At 41.1% G+C, this 21,992-nt stretch overlaps 1 protein-coding gene across 5 annotated transcripts in view; it reads left to right on the top strand.

Moving 5' to 3' along the window:
- Positions 1 to 387: 387 nt before the first annotated feature.
- The window catches only part of FAM189A1 (family with sequence similarity 189 member A1), a 103,720-nt gene continuing 82,115 nt past the window's right edge, over positions 388 to 21,992 (top strand). For 3 of the 5 annotated variants that reach the window (XR_004308571.1, XR_004308570.1, XM_015872520.2), the window contains exon 1: positions 391 to 851. Coding sequence is in view for 3 of the 5 variants with exons in the window: in XM_015872520.2 (XP_015728006.1) it covers positions 609 to 851 (243 nt within the window). In the remaining 2 variants the exon portion in view is untranslated. Of the gene's footprint in view, positions 852 to 21,992 lie in introns of all 5 variants that reach the window. The other 2 variants (XM_015872522.2, XM_015872521.2) reach the window with 2 other exon arrangements.

Raw genomic sequence — 21,992 nt, 5'->3', positions numbered from 1 at the left:
GGAGAGCTCACGAAAAAACAAGGAGCTTGGGATGAAGATGTGAGCCTTAATACTGCAGCCCGCAGAGCACCCATTCCCAACCCAGTCCGGTGGTACAGCGGTGTTTGACCACCTCCATTGTCCTGCTCTACAGGGCGATGCTCGTGGCTTCATTTCAGCACTAGGCCTGCTCTCACCGGCAGGTTATTGCTGGGCTTTCCCTTACGTACAACACCGCTAAACGCGCTGCCCGCACCGCGGCGGTTCCTCCCCCTCATCCGTAGCGCCCCAGGGCCGGGCCTCGCACCGCGCCGCTCCCTCCTCATCCCGCCCCGCCATTGGCCGCCCGCAGCCCGTCCCTTTCGCTGCCCGCCTCCCTCGGCGGGAGGGGCGCGGGCCGGAGAGCGGCGGCTCCAGCTCCCAGCCGTGTGTCTGGCTGCCCGGGGCCGCCCCCGCTGTGCCGCCGGGAGAGGAGGTGGAGGAGGAGGCGGCTGCAGCTCCGTGCCCGCCCGTCCCCACCCGCCGGCCGCAGCCGCGCGGGCCGCCCCGGGCAGCGATCGCTCCATGAGGTTCGGCTGCTGCCGGCTGCCCGCGGGGCGGGGGGGCGGTGGGTCTGGAGGCCCCTCCGGATGATGCCGCCCGGCGCCGTGTCGGCGCGGCCCCCCGGCGGGGCGCGCTCGCTGAGCCCCGCGGCGCTGACTCGCAGCCTGTCCCGCCTGCGCGAGCACCGCGCCCGCTCTCGGGCCATGCTGGCGCTGGGGGTCACGCAGATGCTGCTGGGCTGCCTCATCGTGGCCGTCAGCTTCGCCGCTCTGGCGCTCACCACCTCGGCACGAGTCCGACACTCGTGTCCCTTCTGGGCCGGCTTCTCGGTGAGCGGGGGGCGCGCGGCGGGGCGGGTCGTGTGTATGTGTGTGTGTATGTGTATATATGTGTATGTATATGTGTGTGTGTGTCTGTGTGTGGGGGTTAAACACTGCTAACGGTCACTGCGGGCTCGTGCCGCCTCAGCGCTGCGGGTGGGAGCGGGGCCGGGCGCGATGCGGGCGGTTGCGGGGCTCCGTTCCGAGGCTCCGTTCCGAGGCTCGTGATGGCCGCTCCCCGCCGCGGACGGGTTCTGCGTCCTCCCGTCTCCTGCCGGCAGCGCCGCGTGGAAGTTCGGCCGCGAATAACGCGGGGTTCGGTGCCGGCCCCGAGGCGCTGCTGCCCGCTGAGCAGAGTGAGGTAAGCGGCGGCAGCGGGCAGCGCTGTGAGGGCTGCGGGCACGGCCTGTGGGCCGAGGAGCCGCGCCGGCTCGGGTCTGGTAGCATCTGGTTGTTTGTCCTCCGTTAAACAGCGGTAATAAATCCTGGTGCGCTGCTCCACTCGCGCCCCATCAGCCTGTGCCGGCAGCCGCTGGGTGAATGGTGCGGGCTCAGCGCTGCGGGTTCAGAGCCACCTGTTTGTGCGCAGCGCTCAGTAACTTCTCCCGGTCCTTCCCAGCAGAAGAGCAGCCGGCACTGATTGTTGAGGCACTTCTGATTCCTCCAGGATGGTCTGTAATATTGAGAGGAAGTGTCAGTTATGCAGGTAGCCTTGATTTTGTCATAACCGCGTCCTTTGAGTTGTGAGCCCCGCAAGTTAATATGCCAGTGTTTGTCGTGGTGAGATGTGGATTTTAAATCAGGAATCTGACTGCTCACTTATTAACGTGCTAATAAAACAACGCCACTGAGGCGGACCTGGTTCCTTATCTCCACAGAGCAAACTGCAGTGTACGCGGCTGACTGCGTTCCAGCAAGCACAGCCCTCCCAGCTGATGTCTTTTTCCCCTTGATCCCATAATGTCTATGAGGCTTTTGGGGTTTATCAATATGCTGGAAGATGTGCTGTTTCTCCTCTGATTTTCTAGATGCCTTCAACTTCCCTCTCTCTGTACACCATAGAGAGGTTTGCTTTCTGGTTTGATTTCTTGATTGCACTCACTCAGTGTGGGGTAATGGAGAAGAAAGATGTAAGTTATGGACATGGATAAAGGTGGTGTAGGGAGCCTGCTTTGGCAGGGGGTTGGACTCGATGATCTCTAGAGGTCCCTTCCAACCCCTACAATTCTGTGATTCTGTGACATGTGTTGTGAACTGGTGGAAGCCATAGAAAGTAAGGGGAGGGACTGCAAGATTGTTCACTGGAAAGCCTTCCTTCCTTATTCACTTACATTGTTGGAATGGGACTGACTTTATGTAAAATTCTACCTTATAGAATAAATTTTCGAAGAATAAGAAGCAGCATGCTTTTCTCCTAAGCACTTTTCTCTCAGTCTTGAGAAATAAGGTGAATTAAAAGCACTTTTATTGCACTGTACCGTAGAAATCAAGCACTTTCTTTATACTGTGGTGAGTTTTAAAGAACTTTCAGGATCTTAGTCTTTAACAAACCTTATCGTAAAAGCCTTTTAGAGGCTTAGTGAATTCTGGTTGTCCTTTCCAGTTAGTGCTGTACCCTGTTAATGTGTGAGCATTTGCTGGAGCCGTAGTAGATCCTGTCCTGGAACTTAGGGCTGCCTGTGTGGAGCAGTACAGAGTGCTGCCACACTTTGGAGTAGCTAAGTAGCTTAGTTGAAGTGGGAATTTACAAGGTCAATAATCTGTTCATTAGTAGCTGCTGAACTTACCACACTTCTGCTTTAGTTTCATGCTGCAGCGTGTTGAAGGAACGAGTTCTGAATTATCATGCTTAATTGGCTATTTTTTCTTGGTTAATTTTTCTACTAATTCCTGTGCCTTTTGGAATCAAAGGACTGAAGAGATAATGGGGCTGCCTGAAACAATGTGTAACAATTGCGGTGGTTTATTTGTATGAGGGTCTTCTATCACCAGAGGCCACAACATGGATTTCTAAAAGCACTGTGTTTGTAGTTCCTTTAAAAGCATGTAGTGAGGGTGTTTGAAACATAGTCCTGTCTCCAATGTAATTTATTGTCATTGGAGGTGGTTTGTAGGGCTGTGTCAGTGCTTTAGTTCACATACACGCTCCCGCTCAGTCTTTCCATTGTCAGTCATTCTCAGAGCATCCAAACCTGTTTTACTGGGGATAAAATGAGACCAAAAGGTGTGCTGTAAGAGCTTAGGAGATACAGTCTGATGTAGGTGTTAAGCCTCAGTACCAAACCATAGCTTGTCTGATTTACCTACCTGTACAAAATGTGTACAGCGTGGATGCTCACTTAAGCTCCATTTCCTTTGCAAACAAAGGCAGCGTTCCATTTACTCCTAGTTAGTTCAGTTAGAACCTGCAAAGTCAGTCTGCAAACTGCTAGCTGGATCTGTGCGCTCCTTCGTCTATAGAGCCCAACAGAAGGGATTCCTGGTGCTGCAGTGTGCTGCCTTCACCTGCCTCCATGCTGCGTGTGGGTCTGCAGAGCCAAGGAGCCAGATGGGAGGGGGTGTTACTTCTGAGTGTCTCTAAAGAGGTGCTACAGCTTGAGAGCCAATTAACACCGAGCCCACCTTTCAATTTAGTTTCATCTGGGAGAACTGAGGTTACCTGCTCCAAGGCATTTGTGTGCTGCTCAGCACAGCCCGGTAACTAAGAGCAGCCAGGAGTTTCTCCTCAAAGTACACTTGTGGTTAATTCATAGCAGATGTGCGGCTGCTCTGCTGTGTGTGTTCCATCTATAGCACTTGGTATGAAGGGTGAGGTGATCTTCGCTACAGCACTAATGTTATGCGTGTGGATGTTCTTGGTGAGTAGGAATACTTGCGGGCTGTGGAGCTGTTGCATGAAGCTCAAACTCTGATGTCGTAAAGCAGCCTTGTGGAAGTCTTACACTGGTGGATATGTCTCCTGCATGAACACTGCTTTAGTGGGGGCACGTGTTTGGGTAGTAATAAATGCAACCAGTAGGTAGTACGTGCTTTAGAAAGTGCATCTTCTGATGGCTGTGGAATTACTATGAATTTATATTACAGTACTTAGGAAAATACAGGGTAATTCCTCAAATGTAACATTAATGATACATTTGTTCAAGCTTTTCCGATCAGCTGTTATTGGCCATTTTTGTATGTAACCCATTGGTATCCATTTTCCACCCTGAGCTGTTCTACTTTAAACTGTGTTGTAGCCATTCCTGCAGTCATCCTTGGTGCAGTGTCACTGTTTGGGTATAAATTTGGTGGGTTGTGTGTTCTAAGGAAACTTAGTTTGCTCTCTAGAACCTGCAATACAGTGGTATTATGGAAGGGACTTTTCCCCTCCTCCTCCTTTCTCCTTCTCTCAAACTCCCGTTTTTCAAAATTAACTCTGTGCAAAAATGGTGCATTTCTTAGAAACAAACGAACAAACAAGAACCCTCAAGTTGTTGGAATTGGAGTATGAAGGTGTATGGGAAATTGGTAATCACAGCCTGAACCTCTGATTAATCAGTTGAAGCAAATGTTGGGTCAGCTGTGGGAGCACAGGTGAGAGTAATTTAGCTGTGCTCCTGGAAGGGATGGAGCTTGACTGCATCTCCTCTAGACCTCATTTAAGGGCTGACCACCACTAAGGCAGCGTCTCTCCTCCATGGAGTTTGCCTCAGTGGTTCCCAGCAGATTGAAGGCTTCCATACGGGTGAGTTTTTCCTGTAAATAACCTTTTGGGTATTTGCTACCATCTTTTCATTATTGTCACCGTACAGAAGGGTTCAGCCTGTTCTGAGTGTGTGAATGGTACTTGCATGTAGACACAGGGCTGCCTGTCTCTCCTTTGGGTGGGGTTTTGAGTTCATGCAGTGTGATGTGTTGCAGAGCCAAGTGGCAGTAAGTTAGAACTGCTTCTGAATTAGTACAAAACCACTTGTAATGGGGCGTCGTTGTTAGGCTGTGATTATTTAAAAAAGGAATAATTTTACATACTTGTAGTTATAACATTTTACAAATACATCCTTGTTTTTTAGTGCTGCGTGCAGAAAAAAATGAGAAACTTCTTCAGTGTAAGTGCTTCTAAGGCTGTTTTGTTGGGGTTTTATTTGTTTTTGCTTTGCTCTTTGTTTTTGGCTGAGAGGAGGCAAACTGCACAGTGACTTGTGGAGCTTTGTTCTTCACAGCAGCTTGGTTGAAACACGGGTAGCTGAAGTACCAAGACCTGAACAGCAGGCTTCAAACCCAAACTGACCTCTAAATGAATCTCACAACCCAGTGTTACATAACATCAGAATCTGATGGTTAGCAAAGTCATTATGAGCATTAGTGAAATACGTGTCTTGGATAGAATGGCTCATTAGCAAGAGATTATTTTAGATCAAACTTTACGAGGACGTTACTAATCTTTCCTTGTGTAGAAGCAGGGTATCAGGGCCTAGTACACAAACTTCCTTGGTTCCTCCTTGAGCCCTGGCCAGGCTTGAGGTAGAATCCAAAAAGGAGAATGAAATCAGATGTTTTCACCTTTGAAGTTATGTAAACTTACTTATTCAGCAGTATATAAGCTGGACCCACTTGCAGCAAAGTTAGAGCCCTCACCTGAGGATGGATGCTTTTCATAGGCCCCCCCCAGTCACCAGGAAAGATTCTCTAGATCCTCACTGCAACCGGAGCTTCCCTGTGAGCATGGATCTGGGTGGTGGTGCAGTAGTTCTGTGATTGGTGATGTCTTTCTTAATCACCGCAGTTACTCTTGTATAGGAATAATTAGGCGTGTTACCATGTTTTGCTTTATTCTTGCTGTATCGTTTCACCTTGTTTTGTTTCATTCTTGCTGCACTGTTTTATTATTCTATTGCTTTAAATGTAAGAAAAGATAAACTCACTGTTTTGACTTGGTGTCCGTGCTGACCCCCATCTGTGGGCAAAACAATAGTTGGAGCAGTGTTACAAGCTTAAACTTACATATACAGTGTGTCTGGTTTATAAAAGCAAGTAGGTGACTTTGCAAGCTTGCCTTCTGTTTTGAATATGAACTTTCATCCTTTCTAAATGCCGTCATTGTGAGTAATATGTTTTGCAGAACAAGCAAGTAATATCCTTGTGTAGTTCTAGTAATCCAGTCACCTATCAGCTATCAGGAGCCCATGTCAGCAAAATTGCATTAGTGTGAGGACATAATTTACTTAAGGGGATTTTTATTATTATTATTTTTGCTGCCATTTGTAGCAGAAAAGAGCATGGCTTAGTGTGATGGCCTCAGATAAGCCTTCATTGTTGGTGAGATAAGAACAGGAGCTTCTAAGCTGAATGTGTTTCATCCAGAGATACTGAGGGGTAATGAACGTGTAACTTCAATGTCACATTTACATTCACTCTTCACAGAAGCAGTTTGATTTTACTTAGGTGAAAACTGGGGAATGCAGCTTTTTCAAAATATTCTATTAGATACTTGTCCTCCTGTTATAAGCAAGGCTGCTTTCTAGTTGAAAAAAAGTCAAAACCAGAACTACTACTTTGGCATTCATAATAAGGAGCTAATGGACAGTGTAACTTATCAATAATAAAAGCAGGTAATTATCCCCCTATCCTGCATTCCACTGATTGCAGCTCTAGCAGAAAAGTGGAAGGAATGGCTTTTATTGCTACAACAGAAGAAAACATTTGTTGATGAACACTACTAAAATAGGAGGTGTTCAGTTTCTGACTGTAAAAATCATCAGGGGCTTCCTAAGCCGTGCCCTTTAAAGTCGAGCTGTGAACACCTGGCCGGCACCCGGCCTGCTCTGCTCTTCTGAAAGTAACACTGGTAGAAAGTGGTTTTATTAGGTATTGAAAGTTGCTGGGTTCCAACAGATTTTGTTTTTCCAAGAGGCAATTTCAAAACCTTTGGAAAATTTGTGAAAAATGACATTATAAAAATGAAATGTTGCAGCATTTTCTGTGGGGCTGGGAACGGAGTGTTTGTGGAATGTGAGAGGGGAAGGAGGCAAAGGCTCAAATCCCATGGTTGTGTTAGTGTGGAGGGAGCTGAGTGTGTGATGCACGGCTCCAGGTGGTGCTGGTGCCAGCCTGCTGCCGTAGCACCTCCCACGTTTCCCTGTAATGTGGCTCTGTTTTAGCACTTTGGTTTTGATGTTTGTTTTCTGTGAGTCAAAAACAGATTCTGATAAGTCCTGACGAAACTATGGGATCCTGGGTGAAAAGTGGCAGATTCCTCCAGTACAGAAACACTGGCAGCTGAGTACACGCTCTGTCTCTGGAAGGTTGTTGTATCTCTTATAAATGATAAGAATCAGGAAAAAATCAGCCCCTCTTAAGTCAGATAAACAAATGCCTTTCTACTCTGCCTTCACAGTTATTTCTGACAGAGCCACGTTAACTCAAGATGTGTCAGATTTGAATTTTTGGTTTTACGTTAGTTTTTAATGGATAAACCTTCATGCAAAAATACATTTTCATTACATGTAAAGAGCAAAAAGGGATGTCAAAAAAGGATGTTTATCGGAGTTTTAGCCACAGATATTTGACTCCATTTTAAATACAGAGCAAACAAGCCAGGAAGTGAAGCAAGTGTACATAAAGTAACAAGCTCGTATCCATGAGTCCAAGTCATCACTGTGTCAGCATGCACAGGAATGTGTGAGAGTTGCATCATGCAGCGTGTGACCCATCTGTGACACTGCCACCGCAGCCTGCTGTGTGCATGGGGAGGGCAGCTGGGATGCCTGGTGCCTTCCTTTCCATTGTAACACTGCAGAATGGTTAAAACGTTGGCATCTTTTTCACATTGCCTGTTATGCATGAAGGTAGAAACTGTGCTCACAACAGCTGTCCTTTCAGAAGGACATTAGTGCTGTCGCTATGGGAGGAAGGAGCCAGATTTAATGTATGGGCCTAAGTCCATATAACCAATCCCTCGTTGCTTGTTCTGGTAGAAAAAGAGATGTTAGCTTTTTGGAGAGCTCTTGAAAGACATAGCTCTTTCCTTCTTCTAATCCTTCTTGCCTTCTTATAATTTGTATAACAGAGTTTAGTCTGGGGGGATAGAATTTAGGAAGTCATTTAAAAATTACTTCCTTTTCTCTCCTGAACATTTTTTTCTCCTTCTTCATGAAGGATCCATCATCAGACAGCATTCCAGGTTCCTGTGAATTGATTTTACTGTAGGAAATAACTAGCAACCATATTAAGGCATTAACGTCTATTTCTGAAGTTTGTGCTTATTCAGTAAACATGTTCTTAGGTACGTAAGTAGTATAAATAGTCAATGCCGTTTTCCCTTTAGCTTTTAAAAAACTCCCGCTGTGATTTGACAGAATAATTTCTGTTAGTACATAGCACGTATCCTTTGAATGGAGAGGAACCTTTACCAGAAAAGCAATAATGACAGTACAAACTGTAAAAGATTGTACAGATGGTAAGTAAAACCAACATCAAAATGGCATTTTGAAGTCTCCCAGAGACCATGTGCTCATCTTCCTTAACCAGCAATATATGCTTATCTTCCTTAATCTAACTTATTGTGAAGGAAGTGTCTGACAGTGAAAATCTCAATCCTGCCATTAGAAGAAGAAGTTGCTGGTGACAACACCCATCAGTTCTTGAAGACAGTTGTCTAAAATGTTCAGTCATACCCTTCACTGTTTTGTGAATCCAAAGCAATTGGGAGGAAAGTAGGAGGGTGAAATCAACTGTTTTCCATTTCTGACATTCAGCCTTCCTCAGAAGCAGTACATTTTTGCTTATGGAATCAGTATTCAGCAATAGACACACTGCACATGTCCTTTCACTTGACAGTTCCCAATTGTGTGCTGACAGTTTAAAAGCTTCCCTTACAGTATGAATTATTTGGGGTTAATTTGACATTTCTCTGGATCAGCTGTTTTGGTTCCAAAAGTACACAGTTAATTATCTTGCATTGTCTGGTTAATTAACTGATTGTGAAAATCAGGTAAGGTAAGAAGTAATGGGCAAAATAGGAGTGAGCCGGAGAGTGGCAGTTGCTTTTCAATCTTCAGTGTTTCTGCAGGTGACAATATTTAGTTGGGGAGTGGTGGGTTTTTGTTGTTTTGTTTTGTTTTTTGGTGTTTTGAGTATTTCTTTCCATCCATAGCTGTTACAATACGTATAATGTGAGTGAAATGTGATTGAGTCTAGTGGGTCTGCAAAATAAGGATGACTTGGATTGTTATTTATTCATTCTGTTTGCTTATCATTAGGAATGCTTAGGAACTGTATGAGGGTCCATACACACTGCATTTTTTTGCACCTACACTGCTGTAATCAAGGAAAATAATTTGATGCCAAATTGAATAATTTATTAAATTGCAATAGTGAACCAAATTCTGAAAAATGACCCTGTTAAGGAATTTGGACCAGTATTTTAAGTTATATTTCTTTAATTCAGGGAGATCTGGAAATATTTCTTCTAGTATCTTGCTTCATTCAGTGTATTAATTATGTCAAAATGTCAAAGATATGCCTCCTTTGCATTTAGAATCAGAGCTTCATATAGAGTTTTAAGAATATGGACTAAAACAATGTTAGGAGTGTGTATTTGGATGAAGCTGGAGCTGTGACCTATGTCGGTCATTCTGCTGGTAAGTTAATTTTTAAAGCAGTGTCTGATGAAAGTGGTGAGAAATGCAAACAACAATCTCACAAAGGCATTACTGTAAAAGTGAGTCCTACTTGTTAGAAAGCAGATTTTCAATCATGCATCTTAACTCCCTTGAATTATTTCAAAGCAACCAGAGAGGATTTTCTAAGTTAGCTGTTGACTTCTTCTTTATAGGCAGTTCTACAGTAAGAAACAGAGCAGATGGATGTGAAGTTCTGCCTAACATCACGCACCACAGAGAGTGCTAAAGGTGAACAGGATATAAAAATCTTATACTTAATGATGCTTTGTGAACTGTTCTGTTTTCTGGAAGCAGAAAATTCAGCTGTCACTGTAATTATATTTGTTAAATGTCCATAAGGAGCCTGCTGCATAACACTTATGCACAATGATTATATAAATCAGTAGATACTTGTGGAAATGAGAGGTTGGTGTAATACCTATAATGATGTCCTGGATGGTGTAAAATTAGGGGCTGGTCTGTTTGTTTGTTTTTTGATTGAGGCCAGCCTGAAGAAAATAGAAACTGAGCCACTAATTTCTCAAACAGATTTGCAAAAATAAGACTCTATTCTGTTCTAATTAAATTACCAAGCAACGGGCTGCAAAAGGGAAAATTGGCTTGTGTATTAGAAAAGGTGGAGTCTCTAGTATGAAAAAGGTAACTCGTGCAGCTGTTTTAGAAGCTGAAGTTAAGGCTGCATCAAGTTACCAGATTTCTCAGAAGAAGACATCAAACTTTTCATAAGTTCAGTACAAAGCAATCTGATGCATTTGTAGTACAGAAATCAATGTAGTTGCTGTCTGCTAAAGGAGAATGCTATTACTTACCTGGGAGAAATGCTTGCTCCCCCAGCTGCCATTTGAAGTGCCTCAGGAGTGGGAAGATGAGGGTAAGCTCACAGTGTGTTCTCAGACGGGCTTCACACCTCCTCAGGCCCAGAAGTACTTTCTAAGAAATGTGCTATCTGCTCCTTCTGTGTTTCAACATCTGACAAGTGATGATCTGTTATTTTAGTAAGCTATAAATAGTCTGTACCATTGGCTAACAAGGTTGTACAAATGTGATGAGGGAACTGTAATAATTGTAGTAGTGATGAGTTCTTGACCATCTTTGCCTGAAACCTGAAAACTCTTTGGTCTAACGTGTCTGTATCTTTTTTAAGATGTTAAAGAGACTTCCTTCAGTGACCGAGAGATCAGTTTTTGCTTTAGTGACCCAGGAAGGCTTTGGGGAAAGTATTAACAGATAACGCAAGGAATGTTATAATTCAAAATCTAGGATTATAATAGCAGCATTAGCAGATGTATAGCTTTGCAGTTTATAATCCTTTGGAGTCATGAATATGTAGAAGCAACCTTCTTAAACTTAAAAATAGTTTCTGCACAGCCTTTTTTTGTAGTTGAAATTTCTAAAACATGATGTAAGTACAAAACAGAACTATGTAAACTGGCAGCTGATCTTCTAAGAATGGAATGCTCGTGGTATCTTTTTCTACAAATTTAGTTTTCCAGGAGAAAACGGTTTATTGGGAGCTAGAAAATGCTTATTCTTAGTTAGGTAAAGGCATTGCATTTTTTGGCAGTAACTTTCTTGCCTGTGTAGGTAGCAGCACTCAGTTCCTGTGTTACGAAGTGAGGAGCAATACACTGTTGCTGTTCTCAGGTTGCCTGTGATCCTGGCTCTTGGCCTATGGATATGCCATCCAAAATCATCTTTGGAATCTTTCCCTTTGGTGATTTTTGATCTAGTCTGTTACTCATTCTCAATTTAGTATCAGGTATGTTCTGACCCATCTCTTTTATAATCTCTTGCAGTTGTTTATCCATTTCTGTTCCAAAAACCATTATTTCTTCTCCAGATCTCAGTGGTCATTTAAAAACGGTTTACTACTTCACAGCAGCCTTTGATATATTTGAAGGCATCTACTGAGTTTCTCTTTCTGTCAGCAAATTAAATTTGTCGTTTTCTGTAGAACCTCTGATCCTCCCTGTTGCTCTTTTTCATCATGTAGCTCCTTTACTGAAAGTGTTGATCAAAGAAAAGCCTCTACAGAATTTTACACAGTAATTCTTGACTACTTGATAGCAATCAGTGGTTAAATATTTCTCATGCATAGCTTTTCAACTAGCTTTATATTTAACACACAGCACCACAGCCAGCAGGAAAAAAAAAAACCAACAAAAAAACCAAAAACCTTCACTGAAAATGCTATAGTTGTGATTTACCTTAATAATGATTCCAGCTTAGTTATATGATGAAGGCCAAAAAACATTATGGTCATGATGTTTCTGATAACAGTGGGCAATGACAAGAAGGATTTGATTATTAGGATGTCAGTATTGTTTTCTGCCAATAGATGTGTCTCCCTTTTCATCAACAGAGATAAAAGGATGACTTTCAGGTGACACACTTCTAAGTTTAAGGACACAAAAAGTTCATAATAGAAAAGAATAAAAGCTGGAGTGCAAGCACTATATTGGAGATGCTTGTGATTATGAAGGTATTAGGCACTCTTTGAGTTTTAAACCTTTTCTTTTGTTAAGCAATATAATGGTGCTACCTGGGCTAGCTACATGACTTTGTGAAGAGTGAATGCAGGCTTATGTTTGGAAGCTACAAATAACAAGTGTGACCAGTGACTGCTGGTATAATATCAGAGAAGCCGACAGAAACTGAGAAAGCAGTTTTTAAATAGGGATTGCATATAAATAATGTACATTGTACATAAATACACGTTCTTTTCATTGGCTTTAATCTAATTGCCCAGAAAGTTCTTCACAGTTTTTTTTCCAGTTGCTGGTCTCAGCTGGTCCACAAAAGCAGAATCTCCTTCTTCTTACTGAAGTACTTATCTGACAAAAGTCTAAATAATTCATCAAAGGTGGGGAAAAAGTGGAGAAATATAGCACTAAATGTCAATATTGTAATTACATTGCATCAAAATCAAAGAAACATAAATTAACAGAGCAAGTTTATGTAACATCTCTAAAAGAGCACTATGGTTGTTTTTTTTTCATTTCTATATTGTTTAATCATGGGCACAGGCTGTATTGCCCTTCATAGGCTCAGATGGTGAGATTTCAGTTTTACTGGAATAAAAATCCATTGTATTTGCTTTTCTTTTTTTTCCTCCCCTTCTGTCTTCAGACCACCAACCCGCATGAATTAACCTAGCGGTGTGTGTAACTGTGTGGACAGCAGCAGTAGCTTAGCAACACCAGCTAGTGCTGATGCCAAAGAACACTATCGACTTTCATCATTTTTAAATGCCAACTGGCCCTTTAATAGTCTTTTTCTATATTTAGAGATTCATCGATAATCACATTTTAACTTCTAGACCTAGGTTTCGCCTTGAAAGAAACTGGGAAGCCCAGAAGTCTTTAACTGTAGACACTGACAAAAGACATTGACGAAAGATATAGGAAAGGGGTGTTGGTAACTACAAATCCCGATCTGAATCCTGGAGGTGGAGAGTACAAAGAAACCCTGCTTGCTGCCTTTTCACTTCAAGTAAAAAATTAACATACTTTATATGTAAGTAAAAGATCACTAACATATTTTGGTGACAGAAAGCATAAAACCATGGAAATACAGACCCAGAAGGGATTTAACAGCTCATCCAGTCTGTTGTTGCCTTGAGATCCATCTGTAATTACAGCATTCCTTGTAAGTTTCACTGATATATTCCTAAATTTGTGTAATGAAGAAACCTTGGTGGATTGTTGGTCAGGTGCTGTGGGAGGTTATCTGTTTCTGTGCTAATATGAGTCTTGTGTTATCTGTATATGTCTCAGCAAATACCATAAAACTTTGCTGCAAGTTAAGCCTCTGAGTTTTATTTATTTTATTTTTACTCATCCTTGTTGGATGCAAAGCAAATCTGTTTTTTAGCACCCAAAAATACTTCTGCTATTCTTTATCTTGATCTAAACCAAACTAGTCTGTCTAACTTATAAGTCATGTTTTCCCAGTCTTATGCCAACTTTATATTAGAACCTGGAGTTTTTCTACTAGCTGGGCACATTCAATAAAATATGATGCCTTTAAGAATGGGCAGAGGGCTATGGCACCTCTCCTGTGAGGAGAAGCTGAGAGAGTTGGGCTGTTCAGACTGAAGAAGAGGAAGATGTGGGCAGACCTGCTAGCAGCCTTTCAGTACTTAAAGGGGCCAACAGGAAAGCTGGGGAGTGCAGTGACAGGACAAGGAGTAAGAGCTTTAAACTTAAAATAGAATAAATGTAGATTAGATATATAGAAGAAACCATCTCAGTATTCTTTCTTTATTCTGATGCACATTGCCAGCCTGATGTGAACCTAACTGTCATTTTTGGAGAAAGCCAAAGAGATATCTTTATGGGGAACAAAAAAAAAAACAAAACAAAACCACAAAAAAACTGCTAATGAGCTTTTCATGAAAGGAGCTTCCCTATTGGGAATGAACTGGTATTTTCTCTTTTTTTGCTAGCGCAAACCTATCATGTCCTTTTGGAGTTAAAGCCTGTTTTGTATTGCTAGTTGATCCTGCCAGGGCTGTCCTGTAGTAGTTTTGCTATCTGCAGTTCATTAGGGCTGCCCTCAGTGGTAAGTGTAAGTGAATGATAAGCTATCATTGAAACGACTTCTCTTAAAAGTGTATGGATTTGCTACTGAAGAATACTTGGATGTGTTTTCTGATTCAACTTTTTCCTATTGATCCCATGAGTAATTACTACACAAGTACTTGGAGAAAAGGATTCTTTCTCTTCTGTTTGTAAAATGCTTCTATAATAGCTTTATGAATTGGAAGCTGGCACTGTGCAACTTAACTCATGTTTAATTAAACAGAAAAATGAAGGGTTGAATTTCAGAGAATGAATTATATGATTTCCTTTCAGTTTTGGATGTTACTTTCTTCATCTTGCTTTGCAAATACCAGACTAGGCGTATATTACAACCAGAGTAAAGGTTTGCAAGTAAAGTAGTTTTTCCTCTGAAAGGTGAAGATGGGTTTGGTTGCTTGAAAACTGACAGGTGATAACAGTACACAGAAAGACAGCGAGGAGAGCAGCTGTGATATGAGGGGTTGAAGTTAAGTGAGGACAGATTTCTTTTGAGTGTTCCTTTTATTTTCCAGCAAGACATTTTAAAGCAATTAATAATGTTTCATAGGAGTTTATGATCAAGGGGGTAAAAGTAAATTACAGATCTTGGTGCAGAGTGTGTCACCTACTGAAACATGTGGGCCTGATTGGATACCATGTGCCATCAGAATAACTGTTTTCACAGAAGGTGGCACTTATTCAGATGCATCTCTGGTGCCTGTGCCCTACTGAAACTGGTACAGCACCTTGTGAGTGGGCTCAGTGGGGTGTTTTTTGGCAGATGGAGTTGAATATTGTCATGTCAATGAATATAAATCCAGCCTAGGGGTAGCAGATCACAGAATGGAAGGCTTCTGTTCCTTTCACCAGATCAGAAGCCTGTGGAAAGCATCAGTGCTTTCTGTGTTGAATCTGCATCTTCTGGTACACTAGCTCTTGTGGAACTCTTCTTTCATTAGAGTCTGCTGTCTCCAGTTATCCGCAGCCCAACTTAAACTTCCCTCTCAGCTGACTACTGAGAGTCTGACCGAAGCCTTCCCTTGGGCTTGTTGCGTACAGGGATGTCATTGGGCATGGCAGCTGGCCAGCTCTGCCCTCCCACCTGCCTTTTTCTCCTTATGGGGGGAGAAGGGTATAGCTTCCTTTTCAGGTACGAGCAAACCAAGCTCAATAGACACTCTCTGTTTTGCAGAAAGCGTGTCTGTTGGAACATTGCCAGAAAGTGCCACGTAGCTGGGGAAAGAAAGATTAGTGATTCTAGGAAAGTCATAACTGCTACGGCTACAGATTATTTTTTGACATTTGCTTTTTATATTTGAAATAAAATTGAGTTAAAAAATTAAAATTCTGTCTATAATGCTATATGTTAATTGCTCAGAAAGTTACATGCTGGTACCTGTGATGAGAAGAGTGCTTTGGCATATGACTTTGAGTGAGTGTGAGGAGCTGTTCTCTTGCATTACTAATGTATTAGCAATGTATGAATCAGAGAATTATGAAGTTGTTTCTGAGTTGAGATTTTGTCCCTGGTTGTCAGTGTTTTAGAAGTTGACTTTAAGATGAGGTGGGTATGTTAATATTCAGGAGATTGCAGGTAACATTCCTAGGCTTTCTTGAAAAACAGAAAACCTCAAACTGAAGCAAGCTGACGTTCCACACACTGCAGATGCCATCTGCATTCCTGAAATCTTGGTTATTAAATGCCAGCTTGTAATGGGCATCCAGCACTGAGGGGGCAGGACACAAACTGTTGTTATTGGTTTCAGAGCTATTTGCAGAATTTCAGGAGAATGTTGTAAATCAGTATTCTTGGAATTTCATTTGCGATGGAGAGGATTCTCTGGATGTTAAATACTGCATTGCACATTCCAGTTAAAGGACAGTGGGCTGTGTGTCACGCTTGAATTCATTCTATTGGGGGGAAGGTGCTGTTTGCAGATTGTGTTGGATTTTACTTACCCTTCTTATCACAAATTACACTGGTTTAAACTTCAGGAGTGAAAGGCTCTGCTTAATAATTACACTTTGATTTGTATGGAATTGCTGTTCAGGGACAGAATCCTGTGGTTGGTTGCTATGACTCGTGTAAGCAGACTCTTGCCTGTTAAAATAGTACGTGCTTATGAAAAAATAAATCTCCGTAGCCACGTGAGCCCCAATCTGCTCACATTTCTCTTTTGATCTACTACGTAATGTGTTTGCAAGTTAATGGTTTGGTTTCTAGAGTATTAAATAATCAGATATCAGTATGGATACGTGTTAAAATGAAATATGAACGACATTCAGTTTAGCTTCTGTGAAAGATTACAAATAAAATGGGGATGTTTTAGAGCTTTTTTTGACTTTCTTTCAGATGACTCAGTGAAAGCAGCATACACAAAATATTTTGAAAAGACCTCCTGTTCTTTGTATCTTCTGTTTCCTTAGCTGTGTAGCTGTGAAAATCAGCAGTTTGTTTCTTGTCCTCCCTCCTTGCTGTTGAATTTCTTTCTGAGCTAACTGCTTTCTTCAGTTGGCCTAATTGGGTTATCTTCATTCCGGCTTAGAAGTTTCCTGTACTTTGTCTTTTGTGGTAAGAATTAGATTGTACTTGTGCATATATTAGTTCAAAATATTTCACTTGAGAATTAAATAATTTGTGTTAAAGGTCTGATTATGATTATTTTGGTGGTCTTGGTTGTTTTTTTTGTTTGTTTGTTTTATCTATTTATGTATTTATTTACAGTGGGCCATATGGAACATTAGAGATACAGAACATAGTCGTGTATTTTACCTTTGATTTCTGGCATATGTTCTTATGAACCTTTCAAAGAGGAGATTAGCTGAAAGCGTTGTGAATTTTGCTGTGTAGCTAATATAATTGGTGACCTAGTGACCTGCAGAACATGCAGCAGACGCTCTAGTTTGCAGCTTGCACTGCTTTATTATAATTAAGGCAATATTTAAGTAGCTTTAGGAGTCTGCCCTTGATGACTGCATTATTAAAGTATCAAGAATTATTACTAGCTAAATATTGCAACAAAGTTCAGGAGCAGCATGTGCTTCCAGATATTGACTTCTGAGTATTGACTACTGGTATTTTACAGTGTTCTTCAAAAATATATACATAAACTGTTGGGATTTAGGCTTTTCAGATTGTCCCTCCAGTTTAACACTATGTCCAGAACAAAAGCAATTAAGAATTAACAGGGATTGAAGCAATGTATATATTAATATTTATTCTACAATTTAGCCATATTGTAATATTTCCGTATGAAATGATTTCTCATAATATAGCAAGTAAAGCAAAGCAGATTAATTTGGAATAAAAAAAAAGCCTTACACTAATCTGTTTACCATACCACAACTTATTTGATCTCAGTGTACATTGTAGACAGAAATCTTGATATGTTTATTACCACAATTTCTTCGCCTAGAAGATTCTACATGCTTTGTTTTCCTTGAGTCAAAACAAGGCAAAAGAATATGCTTTTGTCTGTTATTACTATTCTCATCAAATTAACTGTTTGTTCAAAAAAGACACGTTATTATCTGCTTGTGTTCTAAATGTACTCAAGATTTTAGGGGCTGTTCTTGAGGGTATCTGTCAATCTGTGATCTGAATATTAATATCTGCATTTATGCTTCATAAAAATGCACTAGGTCAATCTTCTGAATCTTGCTTAGCATGTGATCTGAGCAGACTGTATCTGTGTGCTTTAAATACCTCTTAAGGGATTATCCTAGGATTTACAAATTCTTTCTGCCAGTGGGCTATTTGAAATTTAAGTTAAACATCCTAAAAATACCTGTTTTGTTATCATTTTGTTTCATTACATGAGAGGAGAGCGATGGAACTAACCTTGTATTGCGCTGATAGTAAGAACTCAGTGATGCTTTGTAATGTATTAGCTATGCATCTCAGAGGCAAAACTTTAATGATGGCAACAAATATATACGTGATTCAGTGACAAGAATTTTACACCAATTTCTGGTAGTTTATGCACCTCCTGATCATTGTGATACAGTTAGAGATTTAGCATAGTAATGCTCTTGAAGTATATAAGTAGACTTGTCGGTGCTTTTTAAGTTGTGAACTATCTTGTGTAGTCATTTGTACTCTCACTTCTGCCTTTCCTCGGCTTTAAAATGACTTGCTTAATGTTTGACAAATCTTTGAGAAGCTGAACTGAAATCTCCTAGCAGGATCTGTACATATGGCATATGGTGAGGTTGGGTTGGGTGCTTATAGGGAGCCAGTGATTTCACTTGTTATCAGTAGGATATGTAGAGTGTCGTCTGTCCCCTACAGTGCTGTACTTGATCCAGAGATTTTGCTGAAAATTAGCAACCAAGTTATGTCCAGTAAGCAAAGAAGCTGCAAAAGAAGGGCAGAACAAATTTTTATCAAGTACGCCTCTTTTCAGAAAGTGCTTCTGTCATGGGTTACTTAGATTTACCTATGCCCGTGACAGGGGAAGCCACCCCGTGCCCCCTCCCCCCCCCCCCCCCGGGGCCCGGAAAGGAGGGGGAAAAGGGGAATGGGATAAAAACAGCAGCAATCTAAGGAGGAAAAACTTATTTTACTAAATATGATATCAAAATACAAGATAACACAATATAATGTAATTGAGGCTAACAAATCGAACGAAACAGAGAGAGAGAGTCCCCGAAAACCGAGAGGCCGACTGTGAACTCTAGGCGACACGGCTGGAACGCTTCCCACTCTCCGAGAAGTTCGAGAGAAGAAGGAGGGCACTCCAGCCTGGGAACGAGATTATACAGCGTCCTGGTCCCGTGACTTATCATTAACCCTGTTGTTCTCTGGGATATGTAGTCTTCTTCTGTGGACTGCACATTCAATAGAAGTATCCATACTTTACATGATGTTATGATGTGGAATACTGATAGCAAAATTACAAAACCATGACAGCTTCTTTTTTGGGACGTGAAGAAATTTTATCATTTCCTTAATTTCTTCTCTGAGATACTAAACCCAATAGCTGTCCAACAGTACAGCAAGGTCTGTAGTTTTAAAGCAATGTAAAGGGACAGCTGAGAAGTTTTTTCTTTGTATCATAGCGAAGGAGATGATAAATTTCATTTTTTTTTTTTTTCACTTCTTTCTTATCTTCTGAGCTTATCAGTAGCCCTGTTTTTAAACCATGGTGACTTTAAAAGTGTAAAATATTTTCGTAAAGCTTTCAGATGGAGGAAATTGGAATTTGTGTAACCTTTACCATTTTAGCATTATTCAACGTGTTACAGTCCTTCTGGATTGCAGCTTGTGTCAGAGTGAGTTTATATGCTTTAGACTTCTCAGTCACTGGCTGCTTGGACAAAGGAAGCCCTGACTGGGAGGATCTCAGTGCCCTGTGCTCAGCAGTTGTAAAATGTCTTCTCTGCCACTTAGTTGTCTGAATTGGAGTACAGATCACAGACTGCAGCAAAGTACAACTCGTGAGGTTTTATTTTAATTGGCTTTTCAAGTAGCCCTGTCAGTATAAATGTTCATCTGGGAATACTCCCAAAGAGCTATTGTTTTTTGCTTTCACTTAATAATCTGATAATGAGATGCATGCAAGCTCAAAAGTTTACTGTCTAATTAATTTGTATTTAAGCACAAATTCTTCTGAATTATTTGGCTCAGAGTTGTGGTACTGTAAAGCAGAAATGAATTGTGCTTATTGAGTTGCAGCTCAGATTTAGTCTGCTTTAAGATAGAACCGTGGTTTGAACACTGCTTCCGTTAGTAAATATGTTCAAGTTAGGAAGATGTTGTTTTGTGTATTCAGTGTGTGTGTGATTGAGACTTCTGCTGTTTTCCAAACTTGAAGCCTTGGCAGCAGGTTCTGTAGTAGGTTGAACATCAGCAAGTCAACCATGTGGGATTTGGCAGGTTGAATGTGATTTGTTACAAAAATGATCAGTTGTGTGTTAGCTGATTGCCTGAAAATGAACTAAACTTCTCTTAAAAAAAAGTGGTGCAGGCAGATTTCTAAGTTGCTTAATGCTGAAGGCAGCTGAGTAAGTCGGTCTTGCAAGAATTGCACCAAATAAACGTAATGGCGCTGTTTCTGATAGATAAACTGAGAAACTTGGCTGCATTGACTAAATGTTCACGGTGATTATCTGAGATGCTGCAGGATCACTAGTATATCTTTAGGAAGAGAAGCACTGCAAAACGAAAGTTGTGCAGAATCTTTTTAGTTGCTGTCTAGTGTTTTATCACCTGAACTGTTTGAATCTTCAAGCTGCTGTTACACAAGCAGACAAATGTACAGCCATCTTCATGGCAGCTTTCTAGCTTTAATGAGATAATTTTTTTTAAAGATCTTTTGTTGTGTAGTTGAAAATTTTAAGTTGTTTTTATGTCATAAAATGTTTTTTTTGTTTGTTTTTTATTTTTTACTGAGTTGTAGAAGAATTTTGTGCATTTGGCTGCAATAATTTTATTAGTTACAGCACTGCTTTTAGTTTTAATAGTCTTTCAAAATTTGATCATGGTGTTTAATGGCATATCTCTTTAAAGACTGTGCAATGCTGCAAAGATTAATGAGTCATTCTTACTTAATTACAGATCTGTGTATTTAAGACAACCATATGTGCCAGCTCTACTCTTTCATGTGCCATTTCCCCAAATCCCCTCTACTGCGGGGGAAAAAAACCCAGTGCATCACTGTGATGTATGCTTCTTCTCTTGATAATCTGCTTTGTTTTGTTATTGTTGCTGATTTCTGTTAAGATAGACAATAATATTGCAAATCTAGTGGGTCAGACTAAAGGGATGGGAGACAAAGAAAGATTTTGCTGCTTTTCCTTCAGTCCTGTCATGTTTGGGATGCAAGGAACCTGCAAAATGATCAATAATATTCAGTTGTACTGTTTCGCAGAAAGCTGTCTTGGAATCTGCAGAATTTCTTGAAACTTTAAAACAACGACTGTTAAAATGAAGTATATTTCTGTTTCTTATGTGTTGTTCAGTTAACCTTGAACTTTACAAAAAAGATGATAGCTTCTAGGATAGACATGTGTAATTAAAAAAAAAATAAATCAGGAGAGTGAGGATGGTTTACTCATGGCGAAATACATACTGATCTCCAGTGCCATGGATTCATTAAGGTCACAAACAGACCACTGAGATCAACTAGTCCAACTGTCAGCCCATCCCTCCATGCCCACACATGTCCCCCAGTGCCACATCTGCATGTTTCTTGAACACATCCAAGGACAGTGACTCCACTTTTTTCTGGGGCATGGTTTGTTACGTTATATGCCAGTGTATAACATATAATTAATGATTTGTATAAAAAGAGGACAATTGAACCAACTAGTGCAGTGATGTTAGTCTTTTCAGCTCTCGTTTCATAAGGAATGTTTTCACCTTACTGTTGAGTTTCAGGTAGTTGATTTTAATGCTCTTGAACTTGTTATGCCACGTTGTAGCTGCATTTTAGAGAGATTGAGGTAGTGAAATGTAACACCACTGGTTTACTGCTTTTTCCCAACCCTTATATGAATATCCTTTCCAAATACTAGCATATATGACATTGCTGAGGAGTGGTGAGCTGGCATGTGTTGAAGAGGAAGGGAAACAATAGCTCAGTAGGGAGCTATTGTAACCCTGCTTGCAGAACTGAGAGTCAGTAGGCATTCACATAATCTGTGTTAAAAAAGAAGCTTCTGTCCTGCTAAGCTATACAAGATAAAGCAAAGCCCTGAAATATGAACTCATTTGATTTTATAAGGGAGGACTGTGCCAAAGCTCAGTAAATACATTTAACAAAGATATTTCTTTCACTACATTGCTGACATCCTTGGCTGAATTAGAAGTGTATCTGGGGTTAAAGCAGCTAATTTAAGTTGCGTTAAAGAAGTTGACAGCCATGCACAGCTTAAGTAATTCATATGAAGTGTTACTAGGCAAAATAACAGTTGATCATACGTAT

This window comes from Coturnix japonica, chromosome 10 (assembly GCF_001577835.2).
Source record: "Coturnix japonica isolate 7356 chromosome 10, Coturnix japonica 2.1, whole genome shotgun sequence".
Lineage (NCBI taxonomy): Eukaryota > Metazoa > Chordata > Aves > Galliformes > Phasianidae > Coturnix > Coturnix japonica.
The sequence above is the reverse complement of the archived record's forward strand: the minus strand, read 5'-3'. Positions and strand labels throughout refer to the sequence as shown.